Source organism: Solea senegalensis, linkage group LG18 (genome assembly GCF_019176455.1).
Source record: "Solea senegalensis isolate Sse05_10M linkage group LG18, IFAPA_SoseM_1, whole genome shotgun sequence".
Classification (NCBI taxonomy): Eukaryota; Metazoa; Chordata; class Actinopteri; order Pleuronectiformes; family Soleidae; genus Solea; species Solea senegalensis.
Window position 1 is genome coordinate 5,997,328 of NC_058041.1, and position 18,864 is coordinate 6,016,191.

Consider the following 18,864-nt stretch of genomic DNA (forward strand, 5'->3'; position numbering starts at 1 on the left):
ACTGAACTAACTCAATACATATAATTTACGTGGAACTGAGTTTATAAGGCAGATGCAGACATAACAACACATTATTTGGATATGAACAAGCATCTCCCACTGTAAACAGAGCTGCAATCTGTTTACTTACCCCTAATGTTTTGCTCTGCGTTTGTGTTTATCAGACTTGAAGTCCAATTATAGTGATAGTATACACTTTCCAACAGATAAGTGTAATTGTCAGTGCACCTAGGGACATGGACTCATCTGATTAAAGGATGTCAGAATGAAATACTTTGTATTACATACATTCCTCTGGTTAGTTGGATTAAGATGTCACTGAAAAGCTTATATTTTAAGATTGCCATGATGGTAATTCATTTATATGTGGGGAATACCAGGAATAAGTAAACGTTACAGTCTCATTTGACATCATGGTCTATTGAACAAGACCTGAAACTATCAAGGAAAATGATTACTTTAAGTGGGCTCATTTTCTCATAGACTTACATTCAAATTGACTTATTTTTGCCACTAGAGGAGTGTCATATTCTGAAACAAAAACCCTGAACTGTCCCTACTTTATATGTATTTTCTACAGCTTACCTACATGGGAGATTGTTCAGCGAGGAATAGGTCTGTAGTGCTCCTGTCTTCATAAAGCTAATTCCTCTGTGCTAAACACAGGCGCTGCCGTAAACGTACAAAATGTGTGTTTTGCAACAGTGTGGGAAAGGTGTGGGCAGCTCTGGGCGTTGTTCGTTACGTAGGGAAGCAGCCGCCCACACTGACCTGGATATGTTAGTAGTGTGGACGACTCCTCCACTACCATGGATTCCAGAACAAAATTGTTCTGTTTTTTTGACCATCCTCAACGCGCGGACCTTCGTGTTGAAGACGGGTTTTACGGCAAGTGTGCAGCCACCCTTCGCCCTGTGATTTGTGGCGCTTTAACAGCATCGACGCATTATCTATAAGAATCTGGACTGAGTCGCGTTGTGGTGCAGGCCGGGGGTTTCGCTGTCTAAGTTCGGCGCGTGTGTCTGCTCGGGTTGACCGGATCTGGATAATCACGCCTGGATTCGTCCTCACATGAACAGTCTTTACTTCTCGAGTGAAGAAGTGGAGCTATGTCAGGTTGACTCTACTTGGGCAAGGTTTGGGCCGGAAGTTGGATTGTGTTGCCTTCACAATATTCGCACATATTGTATTCGTTTTTATTGTGGAGCGAATATATTATGTGTGGACTACGGCAATTAAGCAAGCAGACAAAACAGTAAATTTTGTCTTAAGTTAGTTACATAATGTTGCCACTTAAAATTTGCAGTCGAACTCGGAATTAGCGCCAATGTGTTATATTTTGAAAAACTAAAACGGAAGTAGTTTATGTCCATGCCGTTTTTGCTTGATAGTGGTAGTTAGGGGGATGTGGCCAGGATGTATTTATGCTGCTGTTCAAGATATGAATATCAGTGAATCGGTACTGCTTCGGGAGCCCTGCTTCACTACCGGCCACAGCGGGAGCCACGACGGTGCTGCTGCCGTCTGTCACCGCGGTTGTCGCCGTCGTCAGACGAAAACGACGAACACGACCAAGGATTCTGTGCTGGTTTCGCCTGGACTGGACCATCTCCATGAGGGCTTCTCAACCTAACGCCCTAACAGTTAGTTGGTTTAACAGCATGTTAATCAATACTGTCACATCGACTGCTTATTTTACGAGTGTTCAGTTTTTCACAGGGCTTTGACCATTTTCCCATTTTTTTTTAAATCAAATGTCAACAACTCAGCATCAAGTAATGATGGAGCCATCTCTAGCTCTCGGTAGACTGGAGCTGAACCCCAGCTCAGCCGCTGTTGGGGTAAACCTGACCCCGCGGATCTCCGGCAGCCCCCCCGCGAAAGAGAAGAGCAGCCAGCGGCCGACGACGGGGCAACAAGGCCAGGCTCATCTGAACGGCTGCGTCCCGCTGTCACATCAGGTGGCCGGCCACAAGTATGGAGTGGATAAAGTGGGTAAGTGAACTGGACAGCAGAACTCTTTCCTCACTCTACCTGCCAGTGTCACCAGAAACTTCCTCCCTCCACGGAACCTGTTATGAAAACCTGCTCAGTGAATGTGTTCTTGCTCGTCATCACGCCTACGTTTGACTGCATTTGAAACAGTTTCACTGGAAAGTGAGAGTTAGAAGTTAGTCCTCCAGTCAGTTTCTCCACTAAGACATTTAGAGAAGTTTGTGTGTGTGAAAGATGGTGAGATTATAGTTGTGTTTGCCGTCTCTGATGCATCCTCAACCAGAATGTAGATAGTAATGGACCTAGAATTTGATAGACCTTTAATTTTTAAATCATTGTCATCATCAACATTGATTTCTTTTAAATGTTTAGGTTTACACATTTTTGTGCCTAGAAACTTGCTTATTTGCTCCTACATCCAAACATTTGTTGAACATTTAGTTTTTTATTATCTATATTTCTGTTTCTTGTACTTAATTTTTAGTTTAGATTAAACTGTCATATCACATGGGAGGGAAAACAGAAAACTGCTCTGATTTCTAAAGATTGGCCACAGGAAAACCCATATCGGCTGACCTCAGATTTTTAATCAACACAGATTCATCTGTGCTTCTAATCCCGTCATACATCACACAGTCATATGTGGGTTAGATTTCATTGCCCGGTGTGTGAGGATTTGTGAACTCCGCTGTTTTATTATTAGGCAAGATATTGAGCTGAACTGATTGTGCGTGATAGCCAGTCACTGGTATTTCAGTACAGTCTTGGATGGATGAGTCATTGCTCCCCAGTCAATTACCTCAAAGAACTGCAACGTCCTGAAGAAGAAGAAGAAAAAAAAGTGCCTCTGCTGTTGGACAGAGGACACACCTGTCCATCCACATAACATCTGCGGTGAAAAGTTAATGTTTCACCTGCGATGGTGCACACACTTTTTGGTGTAATTAGAAGGAATCTCTGCTTTTGGTGCACATGTTGACAGAGTCAGAACAGGTCTGCACATGACATGACATGACACACATGCACATTTGTACATTTAATTCCATATGAGATACACAGGCTTGCATCAACTAAAGTCAGTAGCCGTGGTTCAATCCGTGTTTGTGCACGGTAGCGCGGTATCCTTTTAAAATTTGAGCGTCGTGTGCATCCTGCAGAGATAAGCTGACAATTATGTGATCTCGCTTGCGGTTGTGTATTTAAGGCCCGTTTTTAAATGTTTGGGCACTGTAAACAAGAGGTTACTGTTGTTCTGGAAAAGCAGTGTGTGCAAAGACGTGTCATTTCAGTAACCATAACAAATCTGTAAACAATCTGTAATCAAGTTGATCACAGAGCCGCTGCAAAAATGCATTCCATGACGTTTTAAACGATCCACACAAAGTGTGTCAACTCAAAAAAAATGCACCTGAAAGGTTAAAACAGATGCATGTTGTTGTCATTCATCCACCCATTCATCTTCTAACGCTTTATCCTTTACATAAGGGTCGCGGGCTCTCAGCTGACATAGGCCGATAGGCGGGGGACATCCTGGACAGTTCGCCAGTCCATCTCAGGGACACTTATAGAGACAAACAACCATCCACTCTCACCTACAGTCAATTGAGAGTGTCCAATTTACCTAATCCCCATAGCTGCTGATGTAAACGTTGTATTTTGTGACCTCACAGTGTGATCATTAAGAGTCTCTGTCGTCTCCACTCTCAAATGAAAGCACAGGGAATCATTGATTCAAGCAATGGCAGAGTGTATTTTGACAGTTCTGTGGAATGGTTATCTCAGTGCCTCTTTGAGCTCGGTAGCAAATAATCATTAACGCACAGGCTCTGTAAGTCGAAACTAAAAAAACCAAACGCATATTGACACAGTAATGAGACTCATTCAGCCATCTCCATGACAGTTGTAGAACAAGTACTGGAATCCAGTTGAGCTTGAATTGCAGCTGCCTGAAAATGATCCCGCTCCCACTGCTTCCCTTGGGCACTACTCGGCTAACATACTCTTTTTTTTAATATTTTTTTTTATATTATTGACACACTTTTGGATACTTTCTGTGTTGTGAATTTGATTAAACGATATTTAGTTACAGTCACAGACCCTGTAGTTGACACACAGACGTAATATTATTTGCTGAGGATTGTGGCGAGATTACTCGACACCAATCAGGAAAATTAATCTGCATATTTGAATTGTGTTTTTCCACAAACGCTCTGTTGGTGTGTGTGTGTGTGTGTGTGTGTTTAGATAATGTGTAATGTAGTCCAAGAGTCTGATGCAAGACACATAAGCAAAGGTGAAAGTCTAGTTAAGTCGTAAATGTGAAGCAGCGGGCGGGTGATCGAGTGCTTCCACCTTAGTGCGCCCAGGACCAACCATCTGCTTACTTTTGTCATGAAGCAGTAAAATGGATTGATCATAAATCCGTCCGTTTTTTTTAATAATTCAGCGTTAGCAAAAGTAAACTTCCAATTAAACCGTCAATGCAACTGTCTCATGCAGATTTTTTTACGATAATCACGTACTGAACACAGTCATAAAAGATAACAAATATAGGGAGTTATCTTCCTCTTTTTTTATGTATTTATTTTTTCTTAATCATGGCATTTTCATGAGGTTTCTGCATCACACACCGCCATGTCGTCAGTCAGGTCAGCTGACAGAGTGTGTGTGTGTGTGTGTGTGGATAGTAAGTCATTAAATCTCTTACTCAAATGACAGTTTTGTAACCTGCAGCCTCAGCAGCGATCTAATATTTTCGCTCCTGGCCGACTCATCCACAGACTGATGGAGTGACATGAATCACACATATCTACTGTTGTTTTAACTACAATTTCAATGACACTGTAGTGATACTACAGATATTGTGTAAACGACAAGTAAACAAGGCACACGGACAGTTTCTGCTTATGCTCTGAGGATAACTGGAGCCAATATTGAGGGTGAGAGTCACTGGACATCCTGGATGAGTCACCAGCCTGTTGCCAAAATGCTGATTTGAATGCAAAGACATGTGCAACTCATTTTGTATAATAAGCCACGCTCAAAACAAACGATGATAATATGAGTGTGTGCATTTTTTAATATTAATAGAAGTTCTCTGAGCAGAATGTGAATCAGTCCAGCTGTCTACACTGGTCTGGAGACTCATTTCACTCAACTTTACTCACGTAACCATGTCTGAACATCAACTTTTATACTTAGAGTCTCTTTCCTTTTCCACACAACGTACACTTTAAGAAGAGACTTCAAAAACACAAGCCATGTAAACACAGAGGCATCAGTGGAGCTGCTTTCACGACACCTCTGGTGCGGACAATTACTTTGTGCTTGAAGTGGTGTGTTGGACTGATGATGGACAGTGCGGTGCTTATGAGCTGCTTTAATGTGGCTCTCGGAGTGGATGCAAAGCTGGTTTGGTGGTACGCAGTCTGCAGAGGCGGAGGGAGAGACTGAGAGGATGACGCCGCCCTCGCTGTTTCATCTCCGGATTTGAGGATGATGACTTTACAGACACAGGACAGATGTTCACCCTCATGCTCGCGTCACTAGCTCGCCCCCACCTTTTATCGTGCCGCTTGTAGCTTTTTGGCTTTGTATTTTGCCGTGTGTTTTTTTGTGTGTTTTCGCTTTTGTGTTCTTGGAGGGAAAGTAGAGCGATGTTGCCAAAGAGCAGACTGATCCCTTCCACCGCAGCATCTTTGAGTCCATCTGTAATCAGCTGTGGTTTGCGTGTGAGGATGTAACCGGAGACTCATCATCTGTCTTTCTACACTGCAAATGGGCTTGTAGAGGGAGCTGAGTTTATGTTTGATCTTAAATAGACTCTCCTACTCAAAATGAAATGTCACGCTAATGCAGGAATGCACTGATTTCTCTGCCTCACACTATATCCTACCTTCTGTGTGCCGCCTTCAGCCTAGTACTCCAACTTAACAACTGCTTTCATTATTGATTGTTCCACTAGTAATGAGTCTAAGGTGGCATCTTCAAATCAGAGATGCGTCAGAGGATGAGTACTTTTTACATTTTGGTCCTGATACCAAGTACTTAATTATGCCATTTCAGTACATAACACATATAGGATCTAAATTAATATACATTATTCTGCCAGCACTTAAAATTGCAAGTACAATAAAAGCTTCTGTGTCATATATAGAATTTAATACTCAATATAATATCAATGTCTTAATTTTTTTTTAGACTGCAACTAACAATTATTTTCATAATTGATTTATTTGTTGATTATTTTCTCGATTAATCGTTTGCTCCATAAAATGTTGATCAGTGTCTTCTTCCAAAATGATTCAGTTTTAATAATTTGGAGCAAAGAAGTGGAAAATCTGAAAATCTTTTAAAAAAACAAACGCTTGATTATCAAATCATTTGTCAAAGTAGTCTGATTAATTTAGTCATCGATTAATAATACATAAATCGAGTGATTGTTTCAGCTCTAATTTAGTTTGAGTCGAAGAAAATCACTTTCCAGAAAATACAAGTCTCAACTCTTTCCCAGAGCAAATAATACAAAGGTGTTCAACCAGGCGCAACACATTGGTGTAATTTTCCAGGGTAATCAAACCCAGTCTTATTGTGTTATAAACCACTGTGTGATAGTTTGGTGCCTGAATCCTCCCGAGTCATAGATCAGTTACTTAATATGGCCTGCTGGAATGAACACGACTCCACCAACCCGGGCCTTTTTACATTTGAACGACTACTAACTCTTTACATTTCCCTTTCTCATTTAGTAACATAGATAAATACGTACAGGCCCTGGTTTTCCCCGTTCCAATATTGATGTCAGATTATGTTGTCAGAGTGACATTTGACTCTTTGTTTAAGCTTACGTGTTGAGTAATTGTTTCATTTTCTCATTGACACATTCATTAGAGCCTTTTCCACCAACATTACCAGGAACCTGTTTACCTGTGGGATAAGAATTCCAGATAATTTGTGTGGTTTGCGTTTCCACCGCACCTCGTAACCGCACCCCGGAAAAACGACACTCGACCGCTTTGTGTCACCGACACAATACAAAATAGTCCTACTGAACCTCTCTACTCAAATAAGCTGGAAAGAGCCTGGACCTCATCGTCCGTCCACTTCTCATGCGTTCTTTTCTTTTGCTCCATATTTTTTGAAATGACCGATGGCGAAATGAATAAGTTCTTCTTTCTTCGTCTTCCTTTAAAGGTATTTCTTAAAGTCCCTGCCCCTCTAGTGGTCCCAGTATTCTTTAAAGTGCTGAGTCGCAAGAAGTTATTTCTTTCGGTGAAAGTTTGGGGTTGAGAGAAAGTTTTTCCTGGGTAAATGAGAAAAGTTCCTACAATGAAAGCAGGCTAATGTTCTCATTCTCCTCCCTTTCATTATTTTTCCTGTGGCAAATCACCACAAACTGACAGATTTCCTTTGCTCTTTCCTCTCCCACTGTTTTTTATCCATCTTTACTTGATTTGTTGCCGCTGTGTGAGCTCGTATGATTGATTCGGCGTTGAACATTAACCTCAGCGTTGAAGGCCGTGAACACTCGGTGAACTGACTGTAATAATTTACTTCCTGCTCCGTAATAGGATGAAATGAGGAGTGTGAAAACACTTTTCCCCCCTCTACTTCAGTACTGTAACACAGATATGGTAAATAAACTGGGCTTTTTTTCCCACCTGCTTTGTGTTGATTTTGTGCCGTCTCTGTGTTTGATGCAGGCATTTTGCAGCATCCAGATGGAACGGTCTTGAAGCAGCTTCAGCCTCCACCAAGAGGTCCACGAGAGATGCAGTTTTACAGCATGGTAATAACTATGCATTAGGGCTACTTAACACATCACACGCCGCTTTCACTGAAGTCCAGACTTTTCCTGCCAGCCCATTTAGTCAAAGCTCTGGAAAATGCTCCAAGTGAGCCCATGTGAGCATACAGCTGGGAAAATCTCTGGAAAATTCACAGCGAGCGATTGTGTGAGTGTCCCACCCTCCTGCACACTCGACCCGTTCGCCGCCGTTCACCTAAGCGTTCTCCTGCTGCCTTTATCCACATGTGATCGGCAAACTCAGGAGTTCATGTCATGGAAATAGCTTCAGTGACACAGTCATTTTTAGTTGTGTGCTGTAGTTAATAGCTGAAGATCAGATGTTCCGTTTAGATATTTACACACAGGAAAGTGTGTTGGCCTCAGAGCCTCAGTGTTTGCTTTAGAGCTTAGCAGTGCTGTCAGCCTTTCAGCAACTCCCATACAAACAAAAGGGAGTCGTATAACATCATGTCTGCCTGTTGTGTGGTTACATTTGGAAGTCAAACTTTTTTTCCACTTGTAAGTAGAAAAAAACATCCGCGAGTTGAGCATAAAACAGGATATAGCATTTTATTTTACGCATCGGGTTGTTTATAATACAAAATGCTCCCAGAAGGGGGAACAAAGTAATGATTAGATCCTTTTTGTTGATTTATTGATTTGTTGAGCAACATAAAAAACAAGCAGCCACAGCTACTTTGATACTTGATACATGAATAAAAATAAATAAATGAATGAATGAATCCTACAGTCACTGATTCTGGCTGTTTCAGTGTGAGAGAGGGATGATGATCCCTGGTTTTAAACAAACGTCTGCTTTAGATTAACTGATGAAAACCACATTAGCTGTGGCCTAGTGGCGAACCAGTGTGATGTCACCCACTGGTTTGTGAATTGCCGCTTTGAAGCCTTGTGTTTTTGCCCTTTAGCCAGTGCCGTGTCCTTTTTGAAACCAGACGAGACAATATTTTTGAATACAAGTTCATAAAATCCCACTGAGGCCGTAAACTCTTGTCCCGATTTCTGCAAATAGTGATGGCTGTTCAAGAGAATAGTTTTTAAATATATTATATATGTGTATGTCTCACAGGTGTATGCAGAGGACTGCTGTGATCCCTGTCTCTTGGAGCTGCAGAATCACCTTCCAAAGTACTACGGGGCCTGGTCGTCTCCAGACAGCCCCAGGGGTAAGAGTCATGACACCAAAGAATATAAACAAACCATCGCTGGCATGCATCTGTGAGATGTTTCTCTCCTCAGCTGTGACCATGATTCATTTCACACTGAACCAACACAAGCTTAAACCTAATTTCTCTACTTTCTCAGGATGGATATGTCGACCTCTAATAGACTCCTGATACCATATGCTAATGTTACGTGAATTTCCACCTCCATCGCATCATTTAATGTTCTCCTGTTTCAGACCTGTATCTGAAGCTGGAGGACGTGACTCGCCGTTTCGTCAAGCCTTGCATTATGGATGTGAAGTTGGGCCAGCGGAGTTACGATCCGTTCGCCTCGCAGGAGAAACGGGAACAGCAGATCAAAAAATACCCACTGATGGAGGAGATTGGCTTCCTGGTCCTTGGCATGAGAGTAAGTTTGACGTCTTCTTCGGGAATGGTCTTCAATCTCTTGAGCGGCGTTTGTGGCGTTACGCTACACATGTGCAACATGCACGGGTTTGCGCAGCTGTTCTTCTGAGGACGCTGAGTTGACTTCCATTCATTTGGACCGTGTAAACAAAGCATTATCCACAACCTTAGCCCCAAACTTAACCAGTTCCCCTTAGAAATTAAGTTCTACGTAATTAGGACCAGGTTTTGGTCCTGTTAAGGTAAGCGACTGTGCCAGAAAAGGTCCTGAGGCGGTAACAAATACAAGCATGCACACACGCATGCACGCACGCACATCATGTCAGTGCCTCATTATCTTGTCCACATGACAGAGATAGATGACAGGAAAATGCACAAGAGCATTTTATCTTTTGGAAAGGAAGAGGGTCAAATTGAAAATAAAACCTTTTTATCAGCGTGATCAGTTTCCATTACAAACTACGGTCATCTCCTGCTGTGGGGTTTCCTGTCTGCAACGAGAATTAAACTACACAACCCAAATATGTATCAAATTAGCCCATGGCCCTGAAGGGTAAAGCAGTAGAAGATGGATGGATGAATCATATTATTATCATTCATTTGTGAGAACCATTTAATGCCATCATTGTTGTGGTTTATAGAAAAATAAATCCATAGAATAAAATAATCCAGGCCCGGATGTCCATACTACCAAGGATTTATCTGAAGTAGTAGGAGTATAAATGTGGGTGTGATTCAGGTGGTAGAGGAGATTGTGATTAAGCTGTGTTTTGAGGAAGTGAGTCATGTGTTTGACCTGCCAGTCCTTGTGTACACAAGGAAACAGCCTATTGACTGATGGTTTGTCATGAGAGCCTCATCGTGTTTGTCTAAGCAGACGCTCAATGTAAATGACAAGTCAGTGTTGGGGCACCAGCTCTATGACGTCCCCGCCCTTTGTAAACTGTTTGGGAAAATACTGTGGACTTGATATTTGCTTGATGATCTCTATGAAGAATGCCATAGCTGTGTCACTGTGCACAATAATGAGTGTTTTCCTTCAGAATGGAATAATAATAATAATAATAATAATAATAATAATAATAATAATAATAATAATAATAATAATAAGAAGAAGAAGAATAAAGTCTTTATAGATATTGTATTTGTGTCTGTATTCCCAAACGTTTTTTCTCAAAATGAGAGCACATGCCTGTATCCACACTGTTGGAATTGGCCAAAAATGAAATGGATTCATTTTTAAAGTCTTTCATGGTTCGTGTTCCTATCTTCAATCAAATGTACGCAGTAAACAGTTTCTGGATAATCCTGTTAAAATCAAGCGACACTTGGTGGAGGTAACAATAGGCCAACAAATCTGCTGATGCCTTAAACAGAGTTAGCATGATCACTACTCAGCAGATAACAGTTCGACCTGATCACTGTTCCCCATTTAAACCAAATCTGTTCTGTAAGAAAGTCGTATTTTGACAAAATAGCTTCCACAGGGATGCAGTGGACAAAGAAAATACATGAAATCAGTTCACAGAGGATCAACTTAAATATGCTTTGTTTATTTCTTGAATAAACAACCAACGGCTAACAAAGCACGTATAATTAGCAGAAATTGAACAACGGAATAAACGATATGAATATTGCACCCGACCTACAAACACATACATAGAAATATGAAGAATTTTAAAATGTAGGCAAGGCCAGACAAAAACACTACAAAAAAAACAAACAACCAAGTAACCGCAGCGCTAACCTCTTTCCTTGTTTAGTACGTAGTGTGATAGACACTGGTATAAATAGAGCACGAGACGCTTGTTTTTACACATTCAGAAAACAAAGAGGTTCTGAAGGGAAAGATGATCTTTTATACACATCATTTACTCTGTAAAGGCCTCCGACAACATTCCGAGTATCTTGAAACTTTACATAAGGGACAGTATTTGAGCAGTGCGGCACTTCAGTAATGTATACGTGACACTAACATACTGTACATTGTTTGGTGTCGTAAGTAGATCGAGTCCCGCGGGTTTGAATTTTGTTGCGCTTTAAATCAGATGCTTGAAAACCAGAAAGGATTATGTAAAGTCAGACTAGTTTGTGCCTCAGATCAGGGGAGCCTGGCACTGAGCTGCTGGGAAAGTTTACACACTGATCTCTCTGACTTGTGTGTTTAGACTGAGAGGAGACTAATTAGTGGTAATGATTTTCCTGCACTGAGTGATAACTGAGGGAAAGATGAAAGGAAGTGATAAAGTGAAGTGCAGCTGAGGAAAGAATCTTGCAGGTCTAAATATAAAACTGTGAAGCCTGTGTTTCTGCACAGTGGCTTCAAGTGTCCTGTTCTTCAGATGTGGTTTAATTCAGGTTAACATGCAGTTATTTTGGCTAAACAGATCCTAATAACTCTGAAAGTTTGAATCCAAGATTAGTTAGTGTATTTGAGGTATTATATGCAATGTATGCAGTCTTTGAAACTCTCCCAGCATGCACTAGGGCAATAGGTGAATGAAAATTTGCTGGCTGTTGATGTTATTATAAAAATAGATAGCAAAGATTACACAAACACACCTGTGTCATCTTAAAATAGCATAGCACTGTTTGGTTATAGATCTGATAATGGGTTCATGAACCTCACAGCGTAACATGCTGCAATCATAGCTGATGCATGTGATGTGATGGAGGCAGGTGTGAGTGTAGCTGAGGTGTCCATGAGGGGGCGACATTGTCACATTCCTGGTTCACACACAGTTAATGTAATAATATTGTGTTTTGTATTCTTTTATTTCAAGGACCAAAAATACTAACGGCATGCGTTTCCTTGTATTTCAGGTATATAAAGTGTGCAGTGACTCTTTTGACTCCTATGACCAGCACTACGGGAGAGCACTGGTGAAAGAAACTATTAAAGATGGTATGTCTGTTTTAGGTATTTATTTATTTGTTGTTTATTTAACAGGGACGATACATCTAACATTGCCACAAAATGGAAAATGTAATGTACAGTATGTAAGATGTCTAGCGTTGCCACCTAATTTGCAGTCTTTGTCCCTGGCCAGGATTTAGCACGAATTAAACTATGAATATAAGGAAACATTCCAATAAAACAATTACCGTAACTCCCTAGACCGTTTGCGATATCTAGAAAATACAAAAAAACTATAGATCTGTCCAGGGTGTACCCAATATTTTGCCCTGTGGCAGCTGAGATTGGTACAGCACCCCTCACGACCCTCATGTGGAGGATAAAGCGGTAGAAGATGGATGAATGGATACTGGAAAGCAGAGAAATAGCAGAGAAATAGAGCTTTACGCCCATACTATGTCATTGCAGTAGCCCTCGGGTCTACTGCAACGACTGTCCAATCACAGACAAGATTAAAGACAACACTCCTCTCTTCTTCTCCAGGTCTGGCTAAGTTCTTCCACAATGGTGTTTGTCTGAGAAAGGACGCAGTGTCAGCAAGCATCCACCGGGTCCAGCAAATCCTCCGCTGGTTTGAGTCCCAGCAGCAGCTGGCCTTCTACGCCAGCTCCCTTCTCTTCGTCTACGAGGGTCTCCCCGCTTCCTCCTCCTTCTCCTCCTCTTCCTCCTCCACCCTTTCCTCCCTTCTCAGCACCCCGTCCCTCAGCCCGACTGGGGTGAAAACCGCCACGCTGTCGTCGGTGGTCGACAGCTGTCAGAGGGAAGAGGGGGAAGTGAGACAGGAAGGGGCGGCGTTGAAAGAGGAGGTGGCAGAGAACAACAACAACAACATTCAGGTGGTGGTGCCCTGGGATTACAGCCTGGCCACCATTTACACCAACCACAGGAAAGGGGGCCACCACCACTGTGCCAAGAGTCCTCTGCAAGGTAACGGTGGAGCCAGTGAAGCTGTGGAGACGACAGTTACTGGAGAGAACAACTCGGTACTGTGTCAGGAAGACAATTCTGCATGGAAACGAACAGGTGAGCCGGAGCAGCCACCGAACAGCAACGGTAACAAATCACAACTGGAAGGGAAGGTTGTGGACGGAGAGAGGGAAGAGCACACCAGGGGGGGAGAGGAGGAGCTAAAAGGACAGGGCAATGATGCCACACAGGGGAACGGAGGAGACACGGAGGTGGAGGTGAGGATGATCGACTTTGCCCACGTTTTTCCAAGCCAGAGCCATGATCACGGCTACATCTACGGCCTCAAACACCTGCTGACAGTGCTGGAGCAGATCCTCTGTGACGCTGCCTGAAAAGCGGTCCCTCCACACTCCTCCCTTTGAAGCTGTCGTCCCGCCCCAGACGACCCCCACTGTCTCCTCCCTGTTCACCTTTCTCCTCCTCTTCTCAAAAACACAGAGCCCCTCCAGAGGAGAGAGGGGCGAATCATAGACGTGAAAAAAAACCCACATCTTAAGCATCATCATTCTCATTTATCATCTCACCCGATTGTCATGGTCAGTCCATCGGTCATTTTTGTCTGTGTGTGTGTGTGTGTGCGTGCGCGCGCGTTGGAGGCCGACAGCTGTGTTATCCCTGTGATCGGCAGCACTACTACATTGCGATAATCAGTCCACGGAGGCGTCACAAGCCCGTACTTAAACACAACATCGTCAGCTGCATGATTTAGTGACGCTCGGTCGAGCTCCACAGAACCTGACTTCAACCTCAGTTCCTCCCAGAGAGAATTTAACATCCGTGTTATGTTGAGTTTACGGCTGTTTCACTCACTAAATCTCTCTCTTCTCATCATTTCTCACACTACTTTATTTTAAGTGTGTCCTTGTACTGTACGCCAGTATTGCAGTACAAGATTACCTTTATTGTGATGGAGGATTAACTGATTTAGCTGTAATAACATGGCCTATAGCTACCCATTGCAACACAGTGTATCTGTTGCTGAGCAGTGCCCTCTGCTGCCTCAAGAGGTAATTGCAGGATACTGGCACATAAAACTCTAATGGGCCCTGATCATACCTGAGCATGAAAGGAACTTAAAACAACAGTGATCATCATCTCAGTACAAAGTAGCAGGCATTCTGTACTAGTTAGGAATGTCTGCGCCAGTGTATAAAATCTTGACTCGGCTACAACACTCCTAACATGTTCTCTCACTCACTTCCTGGCGTCCCCGCTCCCTAAATTGGGAGCAGAATGGCTTTCCCCCATGTGTGTCGTCTGTGGAGGACGTGGAGGTTTAAGTCAGCTTCTGTTTTTGTTTAAAAAACCACTGTCTACAGGTAACTAACTCAGGTAAATTTACTGTAAAGGAAAGAAAAAAAAAAAAAACTTTAATTTTACTACTATTGTCCTTCATAATGATCCTCATGCTGTGTGGTCATTCAGCTATAAATGATTGTTTTACGATAGTCTTACGTTATCTCATGATTGACCTTAATCTCATCCTCTTAACCCTGTGATGACCTTTACACACATTGTATCTCTGTTTACCATCACTGTTTTTAAATTGTCGTCGTACACGTTCGGCTGCCAAATCGCCCGCTCTTTTTCTCCCCCCCCATGCTTCCCATTTGACATCAGTCTACTATAACCAAGTTGCTTTGTAATTTCATGATTTTAATGTAACACAGTTGACGCGTAGCTAGGCGACGACCCTCGGTTTCCTGCCCCAATTCTGGATAGATGATGATGATTTGACGTGTGTTGCGATTGGTTGGCGTGACGACTTCTCTCCAAGGATTTTTTTTCTTTTCTTTTTAAAAAGATTGTAGCTTAAGTGATGTTTGAGACGTTGCTGCTTTAAAGAGATTCTACTGATTGAGCCGCTGCTAAAAAAAAAAAGCGAAAGACAGCAACTGAATGGTTTTATGTTATGATTTTTGGGGTGGTGTTGGGGTGGTGGTGGTTATGAGAGGACTGGTTTCACGGATTAGACACGTCTAGTTTTACATATAGACGTCGGTGTAACTCTTGTAGCTGGAAGCTGTTGGTTATTTGTCTTCTTTCTTTTAAAGGAATACTTCACCTATTTGCATTTAGCTTTGTATTACTAGAATAGAGGTAGTGTTTTTGAAATATTGTGCTTCCCAAACCTCAGTTTCCTAGTTGAAATTCTTCATTATTTTCTTTGTTAGCGATACTTGGTCCTGTTAGCGTAACTGTTAGCAAAGATGGTGGAAACTGTTTACAGGTCCCGTCCCCCTATGAATGGGTCTTGAAAGTGCGTTGCAGTTTCGCTGTGTGGGCACGTAACAAAAAATGAATGAAGATATTTCTCGACACATGGGAAACTGAGGTTGGGAAGAACAACAAACTACTACCCTTATTCTAGTAATACAACGCTAAATGCTAATCAGTGAAGTATTCCTTTAAGTCTTGTGGAGAGATCACACAGCAGCTTGAGTCTTAATATTTCTCGATTTCAGTCGCACAGATTGATTTGTCGTCGTGTCACAAGATGACGACGGTGGTGTAGCTGAAAGTGTTGGGGAGGGGGAAATCAACTAATAAGCAAACCTGTTAAGTTATGCAGATGTTTCATGTACAGATTGACACGTCATGGTCCCGATGAGGAATGTCCATGTGCAACAAAACCTGGGTAGACGGATTGTAAAGAGTCACAGGCAGATTCACACTGGTTTGTAGTAATACGATTATTATTATTATTATTATTTTTTTTTTTTTAAAGTTCATCTTTAATATGCACCTTTAATCTCAATAGAATCACTAGAAACAGAAAGTTACCGAGTGACGTGGTGTGGTTAACCTCTGTCGGACTCTACTTTCCAGTGTGATGAACGCGAGACTCTCCAGGACTAATGTTACAGACTTTATAATCTTTTTTTAAATTCTTTTGTTTATCATCTTTAAATGCTGAACAGTTTCTGTATCGTTTTACTGACCAAGCTCTGCCGTCTCTACACAAACGGCGGAACCACTTGGAAATGCAACGCTAAAAAAACAAAAAAAAACAACGTCTCACTGCCCCCACTTTGCCTCAAACCCACTTTTTATTTGATTTTAATCGATAATATGCACATCTTTCTTTTTGTTGCAGCATATCCATACATAACATGAAAACCCTCATCTTTGATTTGAATTTATTACGGTTTGTCTCTGAACCAAAAGAGACGGCAGACTATTAGAATATTATATATTTTTTTCCAAAAGTAATTTTTCTTAAATGAAACTAGATACTTTGTCTGAAATAATCAATATGAAAGCTAAAGAGTCTTTTAAGGGATATTAACGGAAGTTAGGGGTTTAATTTTTGTTGTTATTAATCACTGCCTTATTTCTCTGTCCGTGACTCCGTGTATTGTCTCCATGTATTGAAACATTGATTATTGATCAGTCTGGCAGCTTTATGAATCTCTCCTCCGTTTCTAGTCTGTTGTTGTTAATGTCTTATCACAATCATATCATGCACTTGCGTACAGGGCATTGTTGAATGAATCTGTATTATTAAGTAAGTGACTCCCAGTAATGCATCGTTTGACTAGGACTCCCTTGAATCTGTGCAAATATCCACTCCTGTTCCCGAGACGCTTCCTCTTAAAAAAAAAAAGTGAATGTTGAAAAGTGTAAACGGAAGCTGAGTTTCCATCTAAAAAGAACAGAAGGGTTTATTATTTTTATACATGTCAATCTCATTTATTTCTTATGGTTAGCGCCAATCAACTGAAGCAGTTCTAATGCAGCCACTGGTTTCTTCTTAATATACCTAAATTATCAGAACTGAATAATTCTAATAACAGTAATATTAACTATTCAATGGTACCATTCAATGGAATGTCAATTTAAAGGCTATTGCCAACAGATTAAATACATCATACAATTAAAAAAAATCTGTTTTTAAATGATGTAGTTTGCTGTAAATGGGTGAAAACATGTATAAAACCCTGACGGAACAAAACCGGCCAATGAATTTAATAATATTTGAAGAGTTGTGTAAACTGTGGATGCAGCATGTTTGGACGACAGGACTGTTGTACACTTAGTTAAACATCTACTGCTTTCAGAAATGTACAGTATAACCTCTGGATGCGGCTTTTACCCATACTGGAAACAATTAAATCGGCTCACACCACACTAACACACGTACAGCGTACTGCATCAGTCCAATAGAGGTCGATTTAAAACTGCTGCAGCCGCTGCTTTGCCGACTTCTCTCCAACCGAAAATCCATATGCAAACTGAACGTTTGAAGGTCAAAGCAAACCTGTGACTTCATCATCTTCAGTGATACTTTCAAACGTATGCTGTTCTCATTTTGTTTACATTTCAGCTGCTCTCTTCATGACGAGGAAAAAAAAAGTCCAAACATGATTTACAGTATATCTATGTATACATATATATATATATTCAGTATAATTCTTTGACTTCAGGACTTTCAAACAAAGTCCTGGCTGGAACATGTTCTTTGTTTTCTGTTTATGGAAAAGTACTCGGCAGAATAACCTAACCTGTCGCTCTCCATTTAAGGACCATTGAGCTGGTGTGACACATTCTAGACCATTAATCACAGTGTGTTCTACACATCACTGCGAGCTGTTCTCAAAGTATGCCGTGTGCCGTTTAAAAATAGCCATTATTTAATTCAGAAATTATTTATTTTTAAATGATGTATATAGTGACTTGAGACCCCCTTGAAACATCACAAGGGATTTCTTGTAAAACAGATTTTTATTCCACAATTGGTCGATGAAAAAGCTTTTTAACGAGTTCACACCGTAAAATCACTACGTAGCTGCTCGGAAACGTTTGACATGAGCGGGATGAGTTGAAAATGTCTCGCAGTAATGTGAATGGGTTAAAATATGCAAGACCAACTGTTTGGTTCCTTAATGTGGACCAAGAAGAAAAAGTGATGAGGATAGTGATGAGACACTGGTGTCCTCTCAGCCAATCAGAATAACTTGCCTTTCGGTTTTGTTGCTGCTTTTGAACAAAAAGCTGCACTCACCAGCTCAAACATGAGATGAGCTGCATTTCCAAAACCCTCACCCTTTCCCACTGGACACACATTTAATGAAAGACATGGTCGACGTATACAGTTGCTTTACCAAAAAAAACAAAAAAAAACCCCCATAGATCTCTGATTCTGATTGGCTGTGATATCCTCTCGCACTTTTTCCTTCTTTGTAATGACTTTCGATCCACTTAAGTGTCTTCATGTGATATTTGATTTCAGGTGTAAATGCACAGTTAAGCACGAGCGACTGTGGAACAACCACCCACGCGTGGTGTTAAAAAAGCAAACGGCGTGAATGCACATGGCATGCTGTTTGTTTGCGTTGTCATCATTTAAGCCAAACCTGTTGATGATATCTGCTGCCCCCACCCCCCCCCCTTTTGAGCCTCTTCATGGAAACTTCTCCGTGTGGGTTTTGATAGTGTTTGACTTTTAATATACTGGATTTAACATGACGACTTCTAAATGAGCCTGAAACAGAGCAGAAAACTTCATGAGTGTGCATTACGAGAGGAACGTCCCTCGACATCTACAAACCTGATAATCATTATTTTTTCAACAATAAAAAATATTAATCAAAGTGTTT

At 41.4% G+C, this 18,864-nt stretch overlaps 1 protein-coding gene across 1 annotated transcript; it reads left to right on the forward strand.

Annotated features, from left to right (window-relative positions):
- Nucleotides 1-741: 741 nt before the first annotated feature.
- On the forward strand, nucleotides 742-18,858 carry ipmkb (inositol polyphosphate multikinase b). Its single transcript, XM_044013404.1, has 7 exons — nucleotides 742-1,643; nucleotides 1,770-1,995; nucleotides 7,698-7,783; nucleotides 8,874-8,970; nucleotides 9,207-9,379; nucleotides 12,202-12,283; nucleotides 12,779-18,858. The coding sequence occupies exons 1-7, from the start codon at nucleotides 1,614-1,616 to the stop codon at nucleotides 13,594-13,596; spliced, it is 1,512 nt and encodes a 503-aa protein (XP_043869339.1). The 5' UTR covers nucleotides 742-1,613; the 3' UTR covers nucleotides 13,597-18,858.
- The last annotated feature ends 6 nt before the right edge of the window (nucleotides 18,859-18,864 follow it).

Coding starts and splice junctions, on each gene's coding strand:
- ipmkb (XM_044013404.1), top strand. CDS start 1,614: ATGAGGGCTTCTCAACCTAACGCCCTAACA. Junction 1,996..7,697: donor GTATGGAGTGGATAAAGTGG/GTAAGTGAACTG, acceptor TGTTTGATGCAG/GCATTTTGCAGCATCCAGAT. Junction 9,380..12,201: donor TCCTGGTCCTTGGCATGAGA/GTAAGTTTGACG, acceptor CTTGTATTTCAG/GTATATAAAGTGTGCAGTGA.